This window comes from Phoenix dactylifera, chromosome 17 (assembly GCF_051530095.1).
Source record: "Phoenix dactylifera cultivar Ajwa chromosome 17, Ajwa_hap1_PhDact_Kaust_v1.1, whole genome shotgun sequence".
NCBI classification, from domain to species: Eukaryota; Viridiplantae; Streptophyta; class Magnoliopsida; order Arecales; family Arecaceae; genus Phoenix; species Phoenix dactylifera.
In genome coordinates this window covers 4,231,235-4,257,299 of record NC_143206.1, presented here as the reverse complement: position 1 = coordinate 4,257,299, position 26,065 = coordinate 4,231,235, and the positions used below count along the sequence as shown (strand labels likewise).

Genomic DNA, 26,065 nt, shown 5'->3' with positions numbered 1-26,065 from the left:
CTTTTGATAGGCGTCATAATACAAAATGTTTGCCGAGCTTCCATTATCAACCAGGACGCGTTTTACATCAAACTTATTTACAACCATAGAGATGACCATCACGTCGTCGTGCGGGGTTTCAACCCCTTTCAAGTCCTCGTCCGAGAACGAGATGGCTTCAGAGGTGCGCAGGCGCTTCGGGGGGTCCCTCTCCTCAGCTGGCCCTCCGACCGAGGTTCCTCCGATGGTGTTGATGGTGCCTGATGGGTCTATTGGCATTTGGACCTTCGGGCTGCTCGGCGCTTTCTGCTGGCCTCCTTTCCTCACGCCGGTTTTGTACAAACCGGTTCAGTACTCCGCGACGGATGAGTGCCTCGATCTCGTCCCGAAGCTGGAAGCAATCATCCGTGTTATGGCCGTGGTCTTGATGGAAGCGGCAATACTTTCTAAGATTGTGGTAAGCTCCGGGGTCCCTTATCGGCGGTGGAGGCCGAAAATAATCTCGGCCCTCGATCTCCATTAGGATCTCCGTCCGGGGAGCGTTGAGGGGAGTGTAATTCTCATACATCCCCGGTGGAACCCGTGGCCGCGTTGGGGATCTTGGTCGGGGCGGGGACCTTGGTCCGCGCTGTCCCTGCTGCCGAGGCGGACTCCTTAGCTGTGGCAAAATTTTGTTTCGGCGGAGAGATGGGTTTCACGGACGGCCGCGTTCCTCGCGGCGTTTCTTCTGCTTCTTTGAAGCCTGCTCAGTCGCACCCCGCCTGGAGGCGACAGCCTCCTCGGCCTTCGCGTACTTCCGAGCTCGGGCCAGCATTTCGGTGAAGTCAGCGGGGAAGCTCTTCTCGATGGAGAAGAGGAATCTGTAGGAGCGAGCCCCAGTCTTCAGCGCCGACATGGCTATTGACTGGTCGAGCTCGCGAACCTCCCAAGTCGCAGCGGTGAAGCGGTCAAGGTACTCCCTGAGAGATTCACCCTCCCGCTGCTGACATCCAGGAGGGAGTCCGACGTTCGCCGTTGGCACCGGCTGGCAGCAAAGTTGGTGGCGAACTGCCTGCCGAGCTGCTCAAAAAAGGAGATCGTGCTCAGCTTTAGCCCAGAAAACCAGAGCCGGGCCGTTCCTCTAAAAGTTACTGGGAAGGCCTTGCAGAGGACAGCCTCTGCAGACCCCTGCAACGCCATTAGGGCTCGGTAGCTCTCCAAATGATCGAGGGGGTCGGTAGTCCCATTGTAGGGCTCCACTTGGGGCATTTTGAATCTGGGTGGAGCCGGCTCATCCTCGATCTGGCGGGAAAAGAGGAACTTCGTGGTAAATTCAAAGTCACCCTCGCGCCTCGCCTTCCTGCTATGGAGCTTCTCAATCCGGCGCTCAAGGTTCTCAACCTTTCTATCGAGTTCCCCAGCCTGGGGGATTGCCACAGTAGTTTGCTCCGGTTCACGGCGGTCCGGGGTCGACTCAGCCTCCGAAAACTGTTGCCTCCTGTCTATGCTCCTCCCTGGCAACTCTCTCCGGGGAGACACGCGTTCTTCATTGTTAGCCCTGGAGGAGCCATGAAGGTTTTGGCCCTGGGGGATCGGGCCATTCGGAGGAAGCACCGGCTGGACCTGGGCCTGCGGAGGTAGCGTTGGTGGGGCTTCCTCACGCCGCAGGCCTTGGACGACGGCGGCTAAAGCCTAGACTTGTTGCACCAGGATGTTGAACTATTCCGGTTGGACCTGGGGAGTTGGATCAGCCGGAGATGGCGAGTTCCGGATAGAGCGTCCGGAACTTTGTGGGAGGCGCCGGGAAGCATTGGAGGCTCCCTTACTTCTTAACTTCATGGCCACGACTCGGGCCCTTCCTCTAGCGCCAACTGTTGCTGGAAATTGGACCCGGGGGCGGCCGTCGGCTGATAAGGAGGAGCTCCGGTGCTTGAACGGCAGAAGGGTGGCGGTCAGTCGGCGGACGGCGTCCTCTAGGTGACCTGCAAGAAGCCAGTGGCCGGGGTTTCCGGTGCCGGCCCTCCGATGCTTAAGTCAGAGGGGGCTAATATGTGAGAGGAGATGGAAGATGTTTTTTCAGGGTTTCAGAGTCCAACCCCCCTCCCAGATGGAGGGGTTCCCCTTTTATAGATGGGTATTGTATTACCTGTGAAGTGACGGGGCAGATTGTCCCTTTTGCCATAATTGAACACGATCATGTGCATTAATAGTGTCGTGGGAGATCACACCGGAGTCAGTAAGTCGTCGTGGCTGATCAGACGTGGTGGAGTGGTTCAACTGCCTGCCGTGGAGGGCTTGAGATCCGTAGATAACAAGCGCATTGATTGCTGAGCGAACTGGAGATCAGCAGGGGCCATACACTTTAATGATTGAGTGAGCCGGAGATCAACAGAGATCATATGCTTTAATGGTTGAATGAGCCGGAGATCATAATAGGCCATGTGCATTAATTGCTGACGGCGAAGCAGGGTATGGTCCCTGGCTGAACTACGGAGGGGTGAATAGTGAGGTTAGGTTTCTGAGGTCAAGTGCTATGACGGGGCATCCCGGAGTCCGGCATCTGGTCGGGCACCGAGCTGAGCTAGTTTCCTTCAAGTTGGGCGCCTCTGGTTTGGGCGTCGCCTAGTCGGACGCCTTCTGGTCGGGCGCCCGCAGGTTGTCCTGGGATTACTTAGTTTTTACCCTAACACATCCAATAAAGTCAGAAAATAAAAGATCGTGGAGTGCTTAAGGTAACTTTCCCTCCTTGGCCCATAAGGTACTTCCAACATGACTAGCCACATAGGTAGGCACTCAGTCTGTAGTCCCGTTGGACACTCTTAAGACATGCTTGGCTTGGAAGGCTCCACCATTCCCCACCGTCATCCAAGTATCTCGAAGCAAAGGATGGTCCAAGCCAACGTCCCTTGGACCCTTCTAGTTTCAACTGATCACCGTGGCTGAGTCACCCTCTAGGATAACTAAACTAGCTTGTAGCACACGCCACGCATGTCGAAGACCGGCCCAGACAGTCTTCAGCTCTGCACCATGGACCGAAATATCAAATAACTGACAGCCACCTACTGCCACCATACTAAAGTTCGCTTTCTTGATGACAAAATCCGCACCTCCCCTCGTGCCTCCGTTCGAAATAGACCCATCAAAGTTGACCTTGATAAAGCTCGGGTATGGGGGCTCCTAATTAAAAATACCATTTGGGGTATTGCCTGAGCAGAATAGAAACCCCAGATATTCCAAGCTATCAAAGGCTCATCAGAAAGGATAGCATGACTAATCTCCGCCACCTGCGCTCGGGCGCACTCCGCTACGAACCTCAGTGGCATACTATGCTCGCCAAATATACGAGCGTTCCTTACCAGCCAAATCTGATATGCTGTGCAAGTCGCTCTGACAGCCTCCTGGCGTGTCTGTGGGCTATCCGACTACAAACGGATGGCTTGTAAGAACTGATCCCTCTGACTCTAGGCCTCCCGCAGAGTCTCTGTCGGCCGCCAGGTCCCCCTCGCCCATGCACATTGGAATAACACATGGTCCACCGTCTCATCGACATCGCATCTCCCGCACTCAGGGAGATCCTCAAACCACGTCTACTGAGCACCAATCTCGTTGGAAGGCGTTCCTAGATCACCTTCCATAAGAATAATGCAATCCTCATGTGAAGTCTGAATTGTTAGATCCAAGCACACTCTGGCCCCGCCTCGTGCCCCCTCCAAAGGACTCGGGAGAGATCCCCCATCTTGATGCTGGTCCTTTATGAGGTGCTTCAAACTCGAATATCCGGTCCCACATACTCGGGATCGGGAGAGACCTGACCCTCTCAGCAAGATGCACTCTGAACAACTGTCGCAACCTGTCATCATCTCACTCTGTCCCTCTTGGGTCGAGGAGGTTGCACACCCACAGTCCCTTCGCAACCTCGACGTCAAACGTAGATGGCCAATACCTCAAGGGGAAGGCATCCACCCACGGGTTTCCAACTACGTCGATGCTCCGCCCATCACCTATCAGCTATCTGGTGTTTGCCAAAGCGATAGGCAGGTACCTCCCGATCTCTCGTTACAAAAAGGAGCATCTGCGCCCAGTCCGGGCCACCCCCTCAAAGCTTGCTTGGTTGTATCTGGCTGTCATCACCTGACTCCAGAACCCCTATGGCTCCAGCATAAAACGTACTATGTGTCGAGCAATGAGCGTCTTACGCCTCTTTAAGAGAGGCTACAACGCAAGACCGCCCTCACTGTGAGGAAGGCAGACACTCTTCCAAACTACCAATAACATCAGCCCCTTACAGAACTGTAACAAGAAGAAGTGCTAGGTGTCTATATGGAATTCCTCCATCTGCTTTTGTGATTCAGGTGATAGGATTTATAGCCTTATTTTTATAGTTCATAGATATTAGCATTTTATGTATAATTTTCATAAAGCGTATTTTTTTAAGAAACATGACCAAAATGATCCATATAGTAGTTTTAGTTAGTCTATTACTTTGAAGTGTGATCTGTTCATTTACATACACTTTGTGCAAATTTCATTTCTACTATTAGAGAAAAATTGGTATGTTTGACACTGTTGTATATCAACATTTGATACCTCTTGTTACTGAATCCTCCTTTAATTTCTGTGATTTGGGACTTTGACTTACCAGCTGTTGGTGTTGCAAGTCAGACATATATTGCCTACATTACAGGTTTAGTTGTTTACCAATGATGCACATTTCATAATTAAGAATTTCTTTTTGTTGTGAAAATGTGCAGTGTTTGTAATATAAAATTAAAATTGTTATATAGTGCTGAACACATGGTTAAATTCTAGTAAGCATTTTGTGTTTTCTTTCCTTTTCCTTTTTTGGAAGTTAAAACAATTTGATGTTTGCAACCCGAAAGTGGATTTGGTTTTAGAATCACAAAAAGTATGATCAGGAAAATGTTGGCCTCGGGATGGACCTATTGTAAATAATAAAAATAGATGACATCACTTAATTGTAGCTGTTTGTATGCTGCGGAAATTCGTGACAGATTGTTGTACCATTATTGATGGCGAAAGTTTTGACTTCTTTAGATATCGAGAGGCCAACGCGGCAGCAGATTGGATAGCCTTCTTTGTGGCTAACCATTCTAGGAAGACTCTATGACAGGAGGAAAGGAACCATTCTGGTACTTGTTATTTTTTTATTTCTTTGGATGTATTCTTATATGTATGATACATTCGTTCCAGCCAAAAAAAAAAAAAAAAAAAAAGGTTGTCTTGTTAGATGTGCTTCTGAACAACTCTGCTTGCATGGTTGATCTTGTGTGTGGATGCACCTGAAGGCTGCATTGAGTAATCAGCGGATAAAAACTAAGCTCAAATCTGCCAATAACTGTTTGCTAGTTTGGCACCTCTCTTCTAAGGTCCTGCCATTGGCGTGCAGGGTTCGTATCCGGCACATTGCTCGATAAGCGGAAAAAAACACTAGAAGCTCGAGGTATGTGTGTGCGTCTTCTCTGGTTTTTTTCTCAGACCTCCTCCTCCTACTATGAAGCCCAGGATCCATTACTTTGATGCGCAGAGACAACAGCAAGAGCTGATTCTTGATTCTCCTTCTTGTCCTACCACCCTCTGATTTTTTTCTCTGAACTCCATCCTCTGGTACGAGGCCCAGAATTTGCTACCCTGATGTGTAGGGGCAGCACCCATAGCCAACATATAGGGCTCGTTTGGTTCGCGGGAAAAGAAGGGGGGAAAGTGTGGTCAACGAAAAAGTAATGAGATGCCTCTTGTTTAGTTGGAGTTTTCAAAGGAGAGAGACGGAAAAATTGTATGCCCATAGGAATATGATTTCCACATTTTATGGAAAAAGTCTTTCCCATAAGAAACATGGAAAAGTTACTTTCCCATGAGGCGAGAATCACTCTATTTTTACTTTTTCCCAAAAAGACCCTTCAGCATTAAAAAAGCATTAAAGAGGCATTAAAGACCTAATTTTATTAAGGGCATAATAGGAATTATACATAACTTTCCCAGAAAAGTGGATGGCCAACCAAACATAAGCACTTTGGAAATTTGTCACTTTCCCATGGTCAATCAAACATGCCAAAAGTACTTTCCTAGGTATTCTCTTCCTGAAAATTTATTTTTCAGGAATCATATTCCTAGGAGAGAAAATGCTTCCCACGAACCAAACGAGCCCATAGAGCCATCACTTCATTCTCCTTTTTCCTCTACTTGTGTATTGGTCCTTACAAGCATTGGTGGATTGAAGATATAGCATGATTGTTGTGTAAGAATTGGTCTTTACTATGTTGTCACTCAATTTTTCTGCTGAATATTGTGTTCAAGGATTGGTGGATTGAAGATATAAGTGAGTTGGATGTTGATCTTTACAAGTGATGGTTGTCTAAGTTTTTGCTTTCGTTATTTCATAATAAACTGATGTGAATAATTGTTTACGATGTATATTGGATAATGTTTAATTTACAATGGGAATGTTTAGCTGTTTTGCACTTGGTATTTATTTTAATTTTATTTTGGATTATGGTGGAAGAGCAATTTAATAACCCTTCACAACACGGATCAAGGACTTCTATCTTTTGAGTAACTCAAATTGTCTAACGGTTTATTGTGTGAAATGACAAAAAACTTTTTTCCTTTTTTTTTAATGAGGAAATGAAAATAATTTTCTTATTTTATAGTATTAGAGGCTTGCTATTAAATCTGGTAGTGAGCATTCTTGCAATGAAGCTGTTAAAATTATATGATTGATTAAGATCATGATTGATTTATGATTGATTGTGCCAAACTTAATTGGCCTTACCAATTTCACCTTGATTGATTTGTGATTAATTGTGCCAAACTTAGTCGGCCTTATCAAACTTTGTTAGCCTCCTAGTTCTATATAAAGGCTGATCCTGTACATTGTAACGAACGGGCAGAAATGCAATTCTCTTCTCTTATTTTTCTTTTTCAACATGGTATCAGAGCCACCAATCACGTAACCTGCTGTCGTTCTTTCTTCTGTTTTTTCTGTGGCCATCGTTGCTTATAGATCCTCTATTTCTTCTGCCTCGTTTGGGAGGTATAGCCGGGGCTCCGGCCTCGGCAGCTTTCAAAGTTTCTTTCTTCTCATCGAGATCCTGATAAAATTCTACCATTCTTTCTTTCTTCTTTTTCTCTTTAATTATTTTTTTATAATTTTTCATCATTTTTGTTTCATTCTAAATATAAAAGAAAATTGTTGGGCTGTCTTGGGTGCTTTCACTCTCTATTTAACTTCTCGTATTCAACTTCTTTTCATATTCCGTGGCCTTTCATTAAATTATTTTGACCCGTTCACTCTCTCTCTTCCATTAAATTGTCCTTTCTATATTAAAAATATATAAAACTCTTCCTCTCTCTCTCTCACGAACTCCTCTGTCCTCTTTATATAAAACACCAGCAGCAGCATGTCAAACCGTACCATCAGAAGCTTGGCGAGTAAACTTGGTAGGCGTGATTCCACTCTCGATCATTGAGGCGTACATCTGCATGGCACCACTCCAGTCCTCAATCTTCGACTTTATTTGCTACCCCGACTCCTTCACCATCCATTACGAAGTCTCTTGCACTTTTTCTATGGTTTCTTCCTCTACGAGCATCATTAAGCTTCGGTTGCCTTCTCTCTTAGATATATCCTCGCTATAGACGGTTTCATTAAAGCTCATCCTCCTGGCATCTTGCGATCTCTTGGTTCCAAACTCAAGTTGGTGTCTACTTTACCACCTTGAGTTTGAGGAGGATGTTAAAATCATATGATTGATTAGGATCATGATTGATTTGTGATTGATTATGCCAAACTTAGTTGACCTTACCCAATTTTACCTTGATTGATTTATGATTGATCATGCCAAACTTAGTCGGCCTTACCCGATTTTACCTTAATTGATTTATAATTGATCATGCCAAATTTAGTCGGCCTTATCAAACTTAGTTGGCCTCCTAGTTTTATATAAAAGATGCTCCCGTACATTGTAACGAACGGGCAGAAATACAATTCTCTTTTCTTTTTTCCTTTTTCAACAGAAGCAACTCTCACTTGATCGAGTGTGGCTATGATTGTATTTTTTTATTTCTGTGACATTTGTGTTTATTCACATAGACTAGATGTTTATCATCTATGGTTAAGGGTTTATCATGGGTAGGGTAATGTTTATTTCTACAGTGTTAGTATTTACCACCGTAGGAAAGGTCGAAAGGCAGAGAGCAATCCTGCAACTTTCTATTTTTTTGCTTACATAGTTTGTGTTTACTCCAGACCAATTAGTGTTTATTTTTGAACAGTTTGTGTTTATTCTCTCTATAAGACATCCCTCACTTAACGGAATGTGGTTAAGACTGCATTCATTTATTTTTGCAACATTTATGTTTGCTTAGGCACGCTGGGTATTTATTGTCTAGAGTTGAGTGTTTATTTTGCGGAAAGGTTAGTGTTTATTTCTACAATATTAGTGTGTACTATCATGGAGAAGGTAGGAAGGAGGTCAAACAAAATTTAAAGTTGGTATTTACGTATGAAGGGTAAGTATCTACTCCTGTAAAGTTAGTATTTATCTCTGAAGGATAACGGTTTATTTCTATAATAATAGTGTTCATTAATATAGGATAAGTGTTTATTACTTGAATACACTTGCACCGACATGTAAATGAACATTCAAATTACACTTCTATACTAACCTCTAATTGCCCGATGATGCTACCACTTGCTTTGGAAAGTGTAATTTGGTTCTTCTACATAGAGTTCTGAAGTATATTCATGCTCCCATCACAACGTCTTCCGACTTATCGGGTTTCTCCTTGTACCATGCAAAGTAAGAGAGCACAGGTACGTAGATGTAAAATAGAGTTTTCCATGCAGAGGAGTGGGAGTGGGAGGTAGAGCAATGGAGGAAGGGAGGCGGAGCAGGGGAAGAAGGTGAAGAAACTTAGCTTGCAGCGATGGAGGGTTTTTGGGTTTTCCTTCCACCAATAGAGAGGGAGCAAGGGGTAGCTTGTCGGAGGGAGGTAGAGAAGGATTCCAATGAGTGGCTAAAAAGGAGGGTTTGGGGATCGAGGTCTTCCTTCCGGGCAAGAGAGAATAGAGAAGCCTCTTTCTAAGCGAGATAGAGAGAGGGGTGTGTGTGTGTGAGAGAGAGAGAGAGGAGTTTCCTTGGGAGATAGGGGTTCGAGGTCTTCCTTTTGGGCAAGAGAGAAGAGGGGTGTTTCCTTCCAAGCGAGATTGAGGTGTGAGAGAGAGGGGGAGACAGAGAGAGGCGTGTGTGAGAGTTCCCTTCTGACAAGACAGAGAGAGAGAGGTGTGAGGGAGAGGGGAGAGTGTTGTTAAGAGACTGAGGGATGAGTACACGCATGGGTGTCCCATCCAATCCACAATGCATTCCATCCCATCTTATTAAGTTTTTTTTTCCTTCTCGTAAATAGCTAACATTAATGTCAAGCTAGAAAGTGGAAGTTTTGTGATAAAGATCCGACAGTTCGGGATTCGACAGAATTTTAGCCCTAGATCCATTCAAAAGAAGCTCAGTTTATCTCTCTTCCTCCTGCTGCTGCTGCTCTCTCTCTCTCTCTCTCTCTCTCTCTCTCTCTCTCTCTCTCTCTCTCTATATATATATATATATATATATATATATATATATTCAAGTGGTTTCATATATAATACTCGAATGTTCCTCAAAGAATCTCAGGTGAGCATGTCATATACCATGTCGTTTGATTGTTGTTTTCAAAGGATCAAAATGTTGTGGTTGAAATTCAGCCTAGGATGACCACACGGAAGGGAACCGAGAGGACGCCGGCCAGAAGGAAGCCGAGAGCCACCTTATTGCGCTCTAGGGTATCTGCACAATGCCTTTGCCAGAAATTCCGGCGAAGGTTCTCTGATGGCTAAATTAGCCAGGCCTTTTATGTGAAGAGGAAAGCTGTCTCAGTGTCTTTCATGGCTTCTTGTAGCTCAAAAATTGCTTGTCGATGTTTGTTAAGGCTTATCATAGCTTACCGAAGGCCTTTTCCTACCCCTCTTTTATAGAGTGAGAGTTTTGACCGTTACCAGAAATCTCGGGCTGAGCTGTGATTAGCTGGTCCATAGCTGAGACGGTGTGTACTGGCACGTGTAGCAGGGTATAGCCCCTGACAGATATGACTGAATATGGCCCTTGACAGGTGTAACTGGATATGGCCCTTGATAGGTGGGACCGTATATGACCCTAAGCATGTCATGATGTGACCTGCAAATAATGGTTCGAGGAATGAGGCTGGCCAGGCTGGAATGTTCGGCCACATCTGCGGACGTGGACGCGTGCATGGGTGCGTGTTGCGGACCCCCCTTATACACCATCGTCGGATCCCACCACCAAGGAGAAGTCCAGGCTCGGAAGCTACCGAAGGAGGGTCCTACCAAGACCAAGATTCAGGATCGAGCCAATTACTTGCTTGGAGGGATGGCCGAGCCTTGGCCAAGTGATGGGGACCTCGGCCCGCCAAGCCCAAATCCGGAGTCCATGGCCAAGCCAAGTCCCAAGGAAGCCGACCTTCACTGTTTGGAAGGATGTCCAAACAGTGGACATCAGCCCCGGCCACAGCAGCCGCGCGCAGACCACTGCGCGCGCCCACAGCAGTGCGCCAGCCACGGCGCGCCCATACCAGCCACGCACGGCCAACCACGCACCCACAGGCCCCAGCAGGCGCGCGGCCCTCCGCGCGCACCCCTGCAGCGCACGCGCCCGCACGTACCGGCCCAGCAGCGCGCGCACCCGCGCGCATCGGCCCAGCAGCGCGCGCACCCGTGCGCGCCCGACTTCCAGCGCGCGCGCCCGAGCGCGACCACCTTGCAGCGCTCGCGCCCGAGCGCGCCCACGCCCAGCCTGCCGCGCCCGCCTCTGCGCGCGCCCGCGCTCAGCCAGCAGCGCGCGCCCATGCGCGCGCCCACGCCCAGCCTGCCGCGCCCGCCTCTGCGCACGCCCGCGCTCAGCCAGCAGCGCGTGCCCATGCGCGCGCCCGAGTCCAGCCAGCCGCGCGCACCCCTGCGCGCGCCCAACTCCCGGCCGGGCCGACCCACGCCCAAGCGCCAGGCCGACCCGACCGCGCCAGCGGAATCCTGGCGAGGTTCAGCCAAACGAACCTCGCCTCAGCCGCAGTGGCCCAATGCACTGCCAGGACACCAGGCCACGCCGCGCCAGCACCCGGCATACGCGCAGCAGTCTGCCACACGCGTGCCAATGATGAGCATGGACATGGCCGATGTCCAGGGGCACCAGCCCGTGCGCGCGCACCTAGGCACGCGCGCACAAGAGGAGAAGACCCGAGTGCAACAAGTCCACAGTCCGGTCAGCCAACCAAGCGGCCGAGCACAATCCAAGCCAAAGGGTCAAGCAAGGCAAGCCGGCACGAGCCCGCGCACATTGCGCCCAAGTCAGCCAAGGGTAGGCCAAGCCAGCGCACAACCAATGGTATGTGTGCGCCCGACAGAATTAGCAAGGATCTGGCCAAAGTCCAAGTGGCGCCCGACCAAGCAATGCAGCCATCAAGACATGTGCGCCATGCCTAAAACAGCAAGCCACGACACATGGCAGCACAGCCAAGCAAGGCGCCCAGCATCACGCCCAGCCAGGACCACAAGGCAGCGCGCCCAGCAGAAGCGCCCAACCAAGCGCACGAGCAGGGCCACATGGCAGCGCGCCCAACAGAGCCGCCCGACCAGGCGCGCGGCCAGTCATGGCAGCAGCCCCAGCAGTGGCGCCCCAGGCTCCGCCCAAGCAAATCCCATGTGCGCCAAGGCAAAACCGAAGGGGAAGCCTGCAGGCTTTCCCATAGCTATCAGGCGAGCAGATTCATGGGCGGCCAAGATGCATCCGGCTGCCAAACCGAAGGCCAGCAGCAAGCCAAGTCAAGGATCCGCGTGAAGGGGCAACAAGCACAAAAGCACACTATCAGCCCAACAGCAAGGAGCATTCAAACCGGCGCAAGCACCCACTTGAAGACCTTCCTTAGAAGGTTGGAATCCAAATTCAAACCGAAGCCGACCAAGCAACTCATGAAGCACATGGCCGAATGCATTTGAATTCAAATTCAAATGAAGTCGGCCAATCCCCTTTTTGAATTCCGAAGGCATGAAGCCAATAAGGCACTAGGCCTATAAGTAGAGGCCCTTAAGGCCGAGTTAGACATCTTTTCATCATATATCATTTTGACTTAGAGTCTTGTAAAGGGTTTCATCCCTTAGGTCCCTTAGGGGTCATTCGGCCGAAAGGCTTGGGCTAAGGAGGAGCATATCACTCCCCTTAGATTGTTCTTAGGATAGGGCAAGGACACTTCCCGTCCCTTGGCCAACCATTCCATGTAATCGTTGTCCTCTTGGAAATTGAATCTCAGTTTGTTTTCCCCACATCATTGATTCATTCCCTTCGCCATTTCCCTTGTGTGGACTATGCATTGGTGAAGGCCAAAGACAACAAGAAGAGCCACGTTACCCACAAGTCGGTCCCAAGCAACAAGGCAACCGAGCCACATCAAATCGGAGGATTGGGCCGGGGATCGGGACCGCAAGTCCCCGGGTACCCAACACTGGTGCTTTCATTGAGAGGAGTCTTCAAGGAGATCGTCGGGAGCTCAACTAGTTTGAGACCCACAGAAGGTCGATCTCAAGTGGTAACGTAAGCTCTTTCGGATCTACACACTCATTGTAACTTCTATTAGATCTGAAAAATTAGATCTTTGTTTTTCTTTTTCATCTTGTAAGATCTAATTGGGGGTGAGTGCATTGCTTGTAATACTACTCTTGGAGGGCTGGATCATCCTTTGGGTGACGGCCATAGGAGGTTCGGATTGGTTTTCAAAAGGGAGAAAAATAGAAAGGTTGTCATGGAGTCGGGAGGAGACTCAAACAACCAAAAGTTAATTGAAGCCATTGAGGGGAGTAGTGCTAGGTTAGGCAATGTCTTAGATAAGATGATGGAGACATTGGCCGACATGAGGAGGGAGAGCAATGCCAATGCCGAGAGGCTAGAAAGAAGATATGGAGAGAGGGAGAGCAATGGTAGTGATGGGCTCCGAAATGAGAGAAGAAGGAGAGGAAGTAGGAGTGGAAGAGAAGAACCATTTGAAAGATGGGCCGATGGTATCCATGAGGAGGATCGGCCAAGAGGGTATGAGGGAGAAGAGAGTGAGCCCCAAAGGAGTCCTCTACATCGAAGGCCTCATGGCCGGAGAGAAAGAGAGGAAAGGAGGAGAAGAGAGGATGATGATGATAGGGTTTCGGATCGGCATGATAGGATCCGTAAACCGAAGATAGATTTCCCTACCTTTGGAGGAGGAGACCCTTATGAGTGGTTGGATAGGGTGGAGCAATACTTCCTAGTGTACGAAATTCCTAGGGAGGAGAAGGTGACTCTAGCTTCCTATCACTTGGAGGGGAGGGCCAACCGATGGTGGAGGTGGCTAAGGAGCCTCTATGCTAAAGAGGGAAATCCATTGGGATGGACGGAGTTCATGGATGAGTTCTTGAAGCAATGGGGACCATCGCCGACCATCAATCATCATGGCCAATTGGCCAAATTGAAGCAAGAAGGGAAGGTTCAAGACTACATCGATCAATTCCGCCAACTACAAACCATGGTGGAAGGGTGGTCCGAAGAAGCTCTCCTTGGTACGTTCGTGGATGGGCTCAAACCGTGACTATCCAAGGAGATCAAGCTCAAGCAGCCAACTCGACTTCAAGAGGCCATGAGGATGGCCGAAATCATGGATCAAAACAACTTCCATGACCGGCGGCCAACCAAGGAGTCAATCAACCACAAGGACCCCAAACCTTTGCCAATGAAGCCTCAAAAATCTGCAACAACGACCTCCAAACCACCTCAACATGAAGTTCGAAGGCTCAACCGGGAAGAGTTGCAAGAATACATCAAGAAAGGCCTATGCTTCAAGTGTGGCAACAAATGGGAGAAAGGCCACCAATGCAAGCCTGGCCAATCCTTCGCCATCTACCTTGAGAGCAGCGAAGATGAGACCGATGCAAGTGCTACTTCATCCTCCGAAGATAGCACCCTTGATGAAGAAGAGGAAGCCATAAAATCAGCCCATGAGAATGCCGAGGTGTCATTGCATGCACTATCCGGAGTACAACGACCATCGACGATGAGGATGATGGCATGGATCGGAAAACATGAAGTATCCCTCCTTGTCGACAACGGGTCCTCCCACAACTTCATCAACCCGGATGCCTTGCATAGAGTCGGACTCAAGGGAGTAGCCACCGAACCTTTTGATGTGAAGATTGCAAGTGGAGATCGACTACAATGCCAAACCATTGTCAAGGATGTGCGGCTCAATATCCAAGGAGTCCGCATAGTGGCTGATCTACATGTACTCCAACTTGTTGGCCTAGATGTGGTTCTTGGCAATGCATGGCTTCGAAATATTGGTAAGGTCATCACCGATTACAAAACAATGACAATGGAGTTCAAAGTCGGCACCAAAAAAAAGGTATGGACAGCACTTCATCCAAAGGAAGTTCGGCCTTGTGAAGCCAACATGCTTGAGAGGCTATGCCGTGGGGGAGCTTTATGCCTCGCCGTGGTCATGGCCAACCAAGGAGGGGCTGCGGGGGGACCTCAACCGCAGCCAAATGAAGACATTAACACCCTTCCATTGCAAGTGCGTCAACTTCTTGAAGCTCACCAAAAAGTCTTGGAGCAACCAACCCATCTTCCACCACAAAGATCTTTTGACCATCCGATCCGGCTCAAGGATGAAAGCAAGCCCATCAATGTACCTCCTTACCGGTATGCACATTTCCAAAAAGGTGAGATCGAAAGGCAAGTGGAAGAGATGATGAAGCAAGGGTTGATCCGGCCAAGTACAAGTCCATTTTCTTCCCCGGTCCTCTTAGTAAGGAAGAAGGATGGATCATGGAGGTTTTGCACGGATTACCGAGCTTTGAATGAAGCCACAATCAAAGATCGCTTCCCTATACCCATGGTGGATGAGATGCTAGATGAACTCCATGGCGCAAAGTACTTCACAAGATTGGATCTAAGAGCCGGCTATCATCAAATTAGAATGAAGGAGGAAGACACCCACAAGACGGCCTTTCGCACCCATTCCGGCCACTATGAATACCTAGTCATGCCATTTGGTCTATGCAACGCTCCATCAACCTTTCAAGCGGCCATGAATAAGGTATTCAAGCTTCACCTCCGAAAGTTCGTCATAGTTTTCTTTGATGACATACTAGTCTACTCAAAGTCCAAGGAGGAACACATGAAGCATTTGGATCAAGTCATGAACATCTTGGAAGAACACAACTTCTACATCAAAGCTTCCAAGTGCGCCTTCATGCAAGAAGAACTTAAGTATCTTGGGCACATTGTCTCCGGCCAAGGCGTGAGGGTGGATCCACGCAAGATTGAAGCCATGACCGATTGGCCCTTGCCCAAAGACATTTCGGCCTTGAGAGGGTTCTTAGGCCTCACCGGCTACTATAGGAGGTTTGTGAGGGATTATGGCCTCATTGCCAAACCCCTTACCAACATGCTCAAGAAGGATGGTTTCGAATGGACTCCCACCGCCAAGCAAGCCTTTGAAGAAATCAAGAGAGCCATGACTCAAACCCCGGTGCTTGCCCTTCCAAATTTTAGCCAACCATTCCAAGTCTACATGGATGCAAGCAATGAAGGTATTGGAGCGGTCCTAGCACAAAACAAGAGGCCCTTGGCCTACATTTCTAAGGCTCTCGGTCCGCAAAAGAAGGCTTGGAGTACCTATGCCCGGGAGATGCTTGCCGTGGTCCATGCGGTCAAGATTTGGAGACCCTACTTGCTTGGGAGACGCTTCACCATTGTGACCGATCAACAAGCTCTTCGGCATCTCCTTACTCAAAAGATCGTCACTCCGGATCAGCAAAAATTTTTGGTAAAGCTTCTTGGCTTTGAATATGAAATCATTTATCAACCCGGGAAGGAAAACAAGGTGGCGGATGCATTGTCGCGCAAAGAAGGAAGCCCCGTCCTAGATGCCACCCTTGAGGACAAGGGTATTTTCCAAGGAGGGGGGGATGATGGGGACCTCGGCCCGCCAAGCCCAAATCCGGAGTCCATGGCCAAGCCAAGTCCCAAGGAAGCCGACCTTCACTGTTTGGAAGGATGTCCAAACAGTGGACATCAGCCCCGGCCACAGCAGCCGTGCGCAGACCACTGCGCGCGCCCACAGCAGTGCGCTAGCCACGGCGCGCCCATACCAGCCACGCGCGGCCAACCGCGCACCCACAGGCCCCAGCAGGCGCGCGGCCCTCCGCGCGCACCCCTGCAGCGCACGCGCCCGCGCACACCGGCCCAGCAGCGCGCGCGCCCGTGCGCGCCCGACTTCCAGCGCGCGCGCCCGAGCGCGACCACCTTGCAGCGCCCGCGCCCGAGCGCGCCTACGCCCAGCCTGCCGCGCCCGCCTCTGCGCGCGCCCGCGCTCAGCCAGCAGCGCGCGCCCATGCGCACGCCCGAGTCCAGCCAGTCGCGCGCACCCCTGCGCGCGCCCAACTCCCGGCCGGGCCGACCCACGCCCAAGCGCCAGGCCGACCCGACCGCGCCAGCGGAATCCTGGCGAGGTTCAGCCAAACGAACCTCGCCTCAGCCGCAGTGGCCCAGTGCACTGCCAGGACACCAGGCCACGCCGCGCCAGCACCCGGCACACGCGCAGCAGTCTGCCACACGCGTGCCAATGATGAGCATGGACATGGCCGATGTCCAGGGGCACCAGCCCGTGTGCGCGCACCTAGGCACGCGCGCACAAGAGGAGAAGACCCGAGCGCAACAAGTCCACAGTCCGGTCAGCCAACCAAGCGGCCGAGCACAATCCAAGCCAAAGGGTCAAGCAAGGCAAGCCGGCACGAGCCCGCGCACATTGCGCCCAAGTCAGCCAAGGGTAGGCCAAGCCAGCGCACAACCAATGGCATGTGTGCGCCCGACAGAATTAGCAAGGATCTGGCCAAAGTCCAAGTGGCGCCCGACCAAGCAATGCAGCCATCAAGACATGTGCGCCATGCCTAAAACAGCAAGCCACGACACATGGCAGCACAGCCAAGCAAGGCGCCCAGCATCACGCCCAGCCAGGACCACAAGGCAGCGCGCCCAGCAGAAGCGCCCAACCAAGCGCACGAGCAGGGCCACATGGCAGCGCGCCCAACAGAGCCACCCGACCAGGCGCGCGGCCATAACTGGCCGCGCCACATGGCAGCAGCCCCAGCAGCGGCGCCCCAGGCTCCGCCCAAGCAAATCCCATGTGCGCCAAGGCAAAACCGAAGGGGAAGCCTACAGGCTTTCCCATAGCTATCAGGCGAGCAGATTCATGGGCGGCCAAGATGCATCCGGCTGCCAAACCGAAGGCCAGCAGCAAGCCAAGTCAAGGATCCGCGTGAAGGGGCAACAAGCACAAAAGCACACTATCAGCCCAACAGCAAGGAGCATTCAAACCGGCGCAAGCACCCACTTGAAGACCTTCCTTAGAAGGTTGGAATCCAAATTCAAACCGAAGCCGGCCAAGCAACTCATGAAGCACATGGCCGAATGCATTTGAATTCAAATTCAAATGAAGTCGGCCAATCCCCTTTTTGAATTCCGAAGGCATGAAGCCAATAAGGCACTAGGCCTATAAGTAGAGGCCTTTAAGGCCGAGTTAGACATCTTTTCATCATATATCATTTTGACTTAGAGTCTTGTAAAGGGTTTCATCCCTTAGGTCCCTTAGGGGTCATTCGGCCGAAAGGCTTGGGCTAAGGAGGAGCATATCACTCCCCTTAGATTGTTCTTAGGATAGGGCAAGAACACTTCCCGTCCCTTGGCCAACCATTCCATGTAATCGTTGTCCTCTTGGAAATTGAATCTCAGTTTGTTTTCCCCACATCATTGATTCATTCCCTTCGCCATTTCCCTTGTGTGGACTATGCATTGGTGAAGGCCAAAGACAACAAGAAGAGCCACGTTACCCACAAGTCGGTCCCAAGCAACAAGGCAACCGAGCCACATCAAATCGGAGGATTGGGCCGGGGATCGGGACCGCAAGTCCTCGGGTACCCAACACCAAGCCCCTTCACGGTTGGCCAAGCCTCGGCCGAGCATCTTCACACTTGGCCAAACCTTGGCCAAGCAACCCCATGTTCGGCCCACCGCGCGCACGACGACGCCCGCGCTTGCCCACATGCATCCGCGGTCGTCCGCGCCCGCCGCGTGCCCGACATCGCCTGCGCGCACCGTGCCCATACCATCAATGCCCAGCCTCGGCCGAGCATGCCCAACCTCGGCCGAGCACGCCTCGCACATGTCCAAGCCTCAGCCGAGCATGCCCAACCTTGGTCGAGCCCACCGCACGCTTGCCGCGGCCAAATGTTGCAAGACTGCATTGCTGCGACGAGGTTCAGACCAAAGAACCTCGCCAGCTACAGTGTGCCGGGCGAGGTTCTGGATACTGAACCTCGCCAGCTACAGTGCCGGGCGTGCCTAGGCCCAGCGGACAGGCCTGGTGAGGTTTAGGACAAAGAACCTCGCCAACTAAAGTGCCGTGCGCCCGCCAGCCCGTCAGCACGCCCGCGCACGCCCGCCTGACCGTGCGCGCCTGCGCCCAGTGCCCCGGGCGAGGTTCGGCCCAGCGAACCTCGCCGCAGCCCGCACCAGGCCCTGTCGCGCGCCTTGCCGCGCCGCCTGCCACGCGCCCTGCTGCGCCGACCGCTTGCCGCGCGCCCTGCCAGCGCGCCTGCCGCGCCCTCCACGCGCGCCCGACCGCCTCTGCGCGCACCGCGCCTTGGCGCCCGTGCCACGCCCTGGCACGCCCCCTGCCGTGCCCCAGTGCCCAGCCACACCCCTGTCGCGCGCCCAGGCGCCCTGCCAGCCTGTGCCCAGCCTCTGGCCACCCTGCTGCCGTGCCCAGCGCCCTGTCCAGCCTGCTGCCGACCAGCTAGCTGCCCCAGCCGCCTGCCAAGGCCTTGCCACAGCCATGCCTTGCCCAACCTGCTGCCTAGCCCTGCAGTAATGCCCTGCCAGCCCTGCAGCAGCCCTGCCACAGCCTTGCCAAAGGCCATGCCAGCTCAGCCATGCCTGCTGCCAGCCATGACAGCCTTGCCTGCCATGCTGCCAGCCCATGCCACAGCCTAGCCAAGGGCCAATGCTGCAGCCACCATGCCAAGGCTGTAACCTTGTGCCACGTCACCTAGGCCTTGGCCATGCCTAGGCCCTATGAAGCCATGTCTTAGCCACTTCTTTGGGCAGCCATCTGAGGACTTGGATGCCTATAAATAAGCCTTGGAGAGGCACATTTTAGGGACCTTATGTCATATGTATTCTCTTGTATTTCGGCCTTAGGCTTGGGAGGGCTTTGCCCTATGGTATTCGGTCCTAGAGTGTCTCTAAGGACTTGGGCTAGTGAGAACCCATCATAGTTCCACTAGATTATGTTGGTAAGCTTCATTTTAGGAATAGAATCCACCTCAAGCTTTCCTCTAAATCCACTTGTGTTCTTGAGTTGTTTTCTTTCAAGACAAGGGTCGAGTCAAGTTGCAGCCAGTAGGCCCTCCCCTTGCCTTGATTCCCTTGGCTACTAAGTGCTCGGCACATAACCAGCATTACCCGTTCGGCCCGCGTTCCTACGTTTCTAAGGCATCCACAAGGAGCTGAGGTGCAAGGCTTGGTGTGGCGACTTGGGCCGAGAGCCGCCCTCCAACAATGGTGCTTGCATTGAGAGATTTCATCGGGAGAAGTTCCTAGAGAAGCTCCGTCGAAGATCTCTTCCTAAGAGGTAACGCCTACAACCGTAAAAAAATTTCAAATTCTATATTGGGTTGGGATAAGTTGTTTTACATTACATTGCATGTTTAGAAGTGAGGTTTGCTTCATGATACCTTCATATTAATTGTTGAGCTTGTGAAAGGGTACATTAGAAGTTTATTATGCATGCATTGGTTTCTTAAATTTCGGCAACTTATCGTTCTTATTTGCAAAAGAGGAGTGAGCATTTTTTTCTTGTGAAAGGGAACGGGTTGATCTCTACCTTGCTCATCATAGGGATGGTGCCAATGGGAAGGCTAATGATAGTACCCGGTACTATTTGACCAAACTATTCGATGTAGGGTACATTAGGGACGGTACAAGAGGGAGGCTAGTGGTAGTACCTCGTGCTCTTTCCCAACTACATCGGGTAGGAAGCAAATAAAGTTTCAAAACATCTCTCTTGGAAGAAAGAGAGAGTTTTACTTGTTGTAATCTTTGTTGTAATTGAAAAAGATTAAGTGGTGTTCATTCCAATTTTTATAAAAAGAGGAGGGTCGGTTCATCCCTTGGGTGACGACTAAGGGAGGTTAGAAGAGGTGATTTGGAGAACAAATTTTTTTATGGAGTCCGAAGGGTTAGAGTGAAAGAATTGGGTTAATATGGTAAACATCATGGAGGAGAGTGAGGCTTGTTTAAAGATGACAAATGAGACCCTATCCAAAATTAGAAAGGATCTAAGGGATAGGGAAGAAAGAGAGAGGAAAAATGAGTTCATGAGGATGAGAGAAGAAAGAAGAAAAGAAGAGAGAAGAAAGGAGAAAGAAGTGAGGAGAGATGAAGAAAAAAGAAGAGAATAAAAGATAAGGAGTTGGGAGTATAAGAGTACTCAAGGAGCAAGTAGCTATGCTAGCAACCATGGGGAGCATGGCTATGGGGAAAGTAGGTGGAGAGAGGGCCAATTGATGATAATAAGAAGGGAGTTAGAGAAGGCCCGGGAGTGTATGAAGATTGGGGCAAGCCATGATCAAATGAGACAACCCAAGAAGGAGCTTTACCATGCTCAAAAGCTTGAGGGCCAATTCGAGGAAAACAAGATGGGACAAGTGGGAAGCAAAAATAAAACCACCAAGACTGAAAATTTAGAGGAAGAAGTGAAGAGCTTGGGCTTGATGGTGAGGCCGAACATAGCACTAAAAAGGAGGAGGCCGACCCCCCTTTACATACCTTGTCGAGGGTGGAAGGACCGTTCATCTTTCAAGCTTCAACGGAGGAGGTATTTTGGCCTTGCTTGAGAAAGCTCTCTTTATTCTTATGATGATATTTTGATCCCTTCCCGACTCATAGAGCCACCTAAGAGACATTTGGAGGTTGTGTTGTCCATTTTGAATGAGCACCACTTCCACATCATGCTCACAAAGAATGCCCCCACCCAATCAGAATTCAAGTGTTTTAGCCAAATTATTTTGGAAGAAGAAACAAATGTTGACCAATGAAAGTTTGAGGCCATGGTTTATTGGCCCTTGCCCAAGGTTGAGCCAGCATCGAAAAGAGTCTTGGAGTTGACCAACCGGCACCATGATGAAAGCAACCGACAAGAAGAGAAGTTGGAGGGCCTACCTCCGAAGGTTCAAAGGTTGCTTGAAGCTCATCGGGGGATTTTGAAAGAGGAGAAAGCAAGAAGAAAGATATGGCAAGTGTTCATCCATTGGGGAGGAAGGATGCTTGAGAAGATATACCAAGGTTCTCCGGCGGTATCCACACTTTATCATTGAGGACAAGGATAGTTTTCAAGGGAGGGGGAATGTTGCAGACCCCCCTTATACACCACCGTCGGATCCCACCACCAAGGAGAGGTCTGGGCTCGGAAGCTACCGAAGGAGGGTCCTACCAAGACCAAGATCAAGGATCGAGCCAATTACTTGCTTGGAGGGATGGCCGAGCCTTGGCCAAGCCCCTTCACGCTTGGCCAAGCCTCGGCCGAGCATCTTCACACTTGGCCGAACCTTGGCCAAGCACCCCCATGTTCGGCCCGCCGTGCGCACGACGACGCCCGCGCTTGCCCGCATGCATCCGCGGTCGTCCGCGCCCGCCGCGTGCCCGACATCGCCCGCGCACACCGTGCCCATACCATCAATGCCAAGCCTCGGCCAAGCATGCCTAATCTCGGCCGAGCACGCCGCGCACATGTCCAAGCCTCGTCCGAGCATGCCCAACCTCAGCCTAGCCCACCGCACGCTTGCCGCGGCCAAATGTTGCAAGACTGCATTGCTGTAGCTGGCGAGGTTCTGTGACAAGAACCTCACCAGCTATAGGGTGCCGGGCATGGTTCTGGATACTGAACCTCGCCAGCTACAGTGTCGGGCGCGCCCAGGCCCAGCGGACAGGCCTGGCGAGGTTCAGGACAAAGAACCTCGCCAGCTACAATGCCGCGCGCCCGTCAACCCGTCAGCACGCCCGCCAGCGCGCCGGCCTGACCGTGCGCGCCCGCCTGACCGTGTGCGCTCGTGCCCCGGGCGAGGTTCGGCCCAGTGAACCTTGCCGCAGCCCGCGCCAGGCCCTGCCCCGCGCCCTGCGCGCGCGCCGCGCCTCGACGCCAATGCCGCGCCCTGCCAGCGCCCCTGCCGCGCCTTAGCACGCCCCCTGCCGTGCCCCAGCGCCCAGCCATGCCCCTGCCGCGCGCCCAGGCGCCCTGCCAGCCTATGCCCAGCCCCTGGCCGCCCTGCTGCCGTGCCCAGCGCCTTGTCCAGCTTGCTACTGACCAGCCTGCTGCCCAGCCCCAACCGCCTGCCAAGGCCTTGCCACAGCCATGCCTTGCCCAGCCTGCTGCCCAGCCCTGCAGCAATGCCCTGCCAGCCCTGCCACAGCCTTGCCAAAGTCCATGCCTGCTGCCAGCCATGCTGCCAGCCCATGCCACAGCCTAGCCAAGGTCCAATGCTGCAGCCTTGTGCCACATGTCACCTAGGCCTTGGCCATGCCTAGGCCCTATGAAGCCATGTCTTAGCCACTTCTTTGGGCAGCCATGTGAGGACTTGGATGCCTATAAATAAGCCTTGGAGAGGCACATTTTTGGGACCTTATGTCATATGTATTCTCTTGTATTTCGGCCTTAGGCTTGGGAGGGCTTTGCCCTATTATATTCAGTCCTAAAGTGTCTCTAAGGACTTGGGCTAGTGAGAATCTATCATAGTTCCACTAGATTATGCTTGTAAGCTTCATTTTGGGAATAGAATCTACCTCAAGCTTTCCTCTAAATCCACTTATGTTCTTGAGTTGTTTTCATTCAAGACAAGGGTTGGGTCAAGCTGCAGCCAGTAGGCCCTCCCCTTGCCTTGATTCCTTTGGCTACAAGTGCTCGGCACACAATCGGCGTTACCCGTTCGGCCCATATTCCTACATTTCTAAGGCATCCGCAAGAAGCCAAGGTGCAAGGCTTGGTGTGGCGACTTGGGGCCGAGAGTCGCCCTCCAATAGTGCGGCTGCGGGCGAGATTAAGCAGGCTCGGAGGCCGAGGAACGTGCTTGTCGAGCTCGGTCGACCTTCGGCGAACTGAGGTCGGCCCAGCCTCTGGTCGGGGTCGGCTCGGCCTTTGGTAAGACCCGAGATTGGCTTTGGCCGAGGTCAGCCTGGCTCTTGGCGGGGCTGAGGTCAGTCTGACCTGATTTAGGTGACTCCATGCCGGAATAGGACGATCCATTTTGCCTTCCATCACAAAACAAAGTCTGAGCTATATATTGAATCATTAGATCCCTCACTATAAGAAATACTAGGCTTGATAGCCAAGAAAAATCAAAATTTTCCAAATTATATCCATAAAAAATTCCTCGTCCATATATTTTGAACGGTTAGAACAAAGTATTAAAAATTAGAAAATACCAAAAATACCAACTAAGGAGATCTATCATCAAGGAATCTTTCGATTTAGAACCAATTACTATATAAAGATGATAGGAAAAACTGTCTTTTGATACAACTCACGAGACCATCCAACTTTTGAGATAAAATGATCTAAAAGATGTCTGTTCCGAGTCAAAATATAACCATCTACGTATAGAATTTGTTCAGATAGCTGTAAGACCTCTAACCAGAAAGGGTCTTATAACACTGCTATTCTTGGATGCCTAAAATATTGTAGAGATTTAAAATTTTCTGACTCATAGGATTACTAGAATCCAGTCTGAGTGATGGATCAGTATTCTTTAATACTTTTCTGATTTCTCAGTGTCTTTAACTGATCCTAATATCTTAGACTACTTGAATTTAAACATGCAAACCCCAGGCTACGAGATGAAACCAGGAATAGAAAATGTTTCAATGACCTATGGAGTTTATTACAAATCCCTGAGGACCATTAGCCCTAGAGCAAGAAGAGCCGCTTCTAAGAGACTATGTTTTCCATGGCTAATCCCAAAAATTATTATGTCACCCCAAAGTAGCATTGGTGTGACGAAATCACTCTTCCAGAGAAATAGACTTTGACCCAAATCATAGAACCAAAAAGCACCACGAAACTAAGGCCAAGAAGATTGTGGAAACACCAAATAGCAACATAGAAATACACTGCTCAACCAGTAGAAGAATTATGTTGGTTGGTTCCCTACCTCGGCAGTAGCCATGATAGACAGAAAATGGTCAATTTAGACCTACTAACATAACCTATGCAACTTATAGAGATAATTACGAGCCATCTATTGTGGATTTTGAAACAAACGGCATTGAATTAGATGAATTTCAAATCGACAAAGATCCATTAAGGAAAGATTTTAATTCTGGAGCCAACAAAGAAAAAAGAAAATGATTCCTCAAGACCCATGACGAAGAAAAATGAAGCTTCATCAAGGAAATATGGTATAATCAGATGAGGACAAAAGATAGAAATACCTTCTTCTTTGACTGGTATGAGAATGAGTATCGAGAAGGACTTGAAAGTAGTCCTGCAGACTTACATGTGGCAGTAGTCAGATATCTATCCAATATAGGGAAGATAGCTAGAGGAGTTGAAATAGGCTCCGTACATCCATCCTTTGAAACTATACAAGTAGAGGGAGGAGTATGAGCCAGCTCCTTGAAAGTGTTTACAAAGGACTTAATGAAAATGCTAGAGTCAAACATATGGAGTAGGTTGCAGAGCAACAAAACATTACGTATATAGCTCTTAGAATAACAAGAAAAAAAACAGAAAGGATAGAAACCATCATTCTAGAGAAAAAGGAAGAGATGGGTAAGATAGTACATAAGGTCCTGATAGCAAAAAAATGCCCCAACTTAAACAAATTAAGCTACATCAAAAAAAATAAAAAAGCTTTTTCGTAAAAATAAGTTCCTCCAATGTTCCCATCTCAAATTAACCTAGAGCCAATATCGGACTGTCCTTCTCAGATGAATAAATTAACAAACGCATTACTAAAAATTAAAAATTCAGTCAACTATCTATCTGAAAAAGCCTTTGAGAAAGAAGAAGACACTTCTTCCAAAAGAGAAGACAATACATCAGAAAAACTAAAGACAAAATAAATAAAATTTCAGCCTATAAATAGATAGTTCAAGCCTCTAGGATTAAAAATTATTATCCTAGACCTGCCCATACAGACTTGCAGTTCGAAGAAACATGTAATACTGCAGTTGCAGTAATAATTTGATGGAAGGAGTTTAGTAGAGTGAAATCTAGATGGACTAATAGAATATCAAATATTTACTATGTATCATCAAATAATTATGTATTCAAATGCCTGTAAAGTTCATGAAAAATCTGAAAAAGGTACCACTCGAATGAACGTAGCAAGCTTTTCAAGGGAATTAAGAGGATGGTGGGATAATTACCTCATCGAACGATAGTGACAAAAAATCCTGAACTTTACTAAAAGGGATCCTTAAGACAATTACTTGCCAGATCATCCCACTGATGCTGCTATTATATCAATCTTAAATATTATATTCCACTTTGTAGGTGATTAACAAGATATATATAAAAAAACTTAGGAAATAACTAATGATACTCAAATGCAAAATAATGTCAGACTTTAGATGATATAAGGACACATTCTTATCCAAATTATATCAACTTCCAGACTCAAATCAAGAATTCTAGAAAGTTATACCAAGATTACCATCATTATTCACAAAATCGTCAGAACCCATCTAAAAAATGAGGGTGAGGGAAAAATAAATTGTAGACAATTAGACATGGGAAAAATAGCTCAAAAGATACAAAGAGTTTAAGCTAAATTGTGTAATGGTCTGAAATTTAGAGATTAATTGAAGAAACAAGAAAAGTTTGGAAGAAAAGAATTTGGAGATTTTTGTTATCAATTTGGATTCCAACTGTTGCCCAAGATAACAACCCAAGAGGAAGAAGAGGTGAA

General features: G+C 49.6%; 1 protein-coding gene across 1 annotated transcript; it reads left to right on the top strand.

The window, feature by feature from the left end:
• Positions 1–13,680: 13,680 nt before the first annotated feature.
• Positions 13,681–24,182, top strand: LOC148699588 (uncharacterized). Its single transcript, XM_088713784.2, has 2 exons — positions 13,681–15,991; positions 23,926–24,182. Exons 1-2 carry the CDS (start codon positions 13,681–13,683, stop codon positions 24,180–24,182), a joined length of 2,568 nt encoding a protein of 855 aa, XP_088569910.2.
• Positions 24,183–26,065: the final 1,883 nt, after the last annotated feature.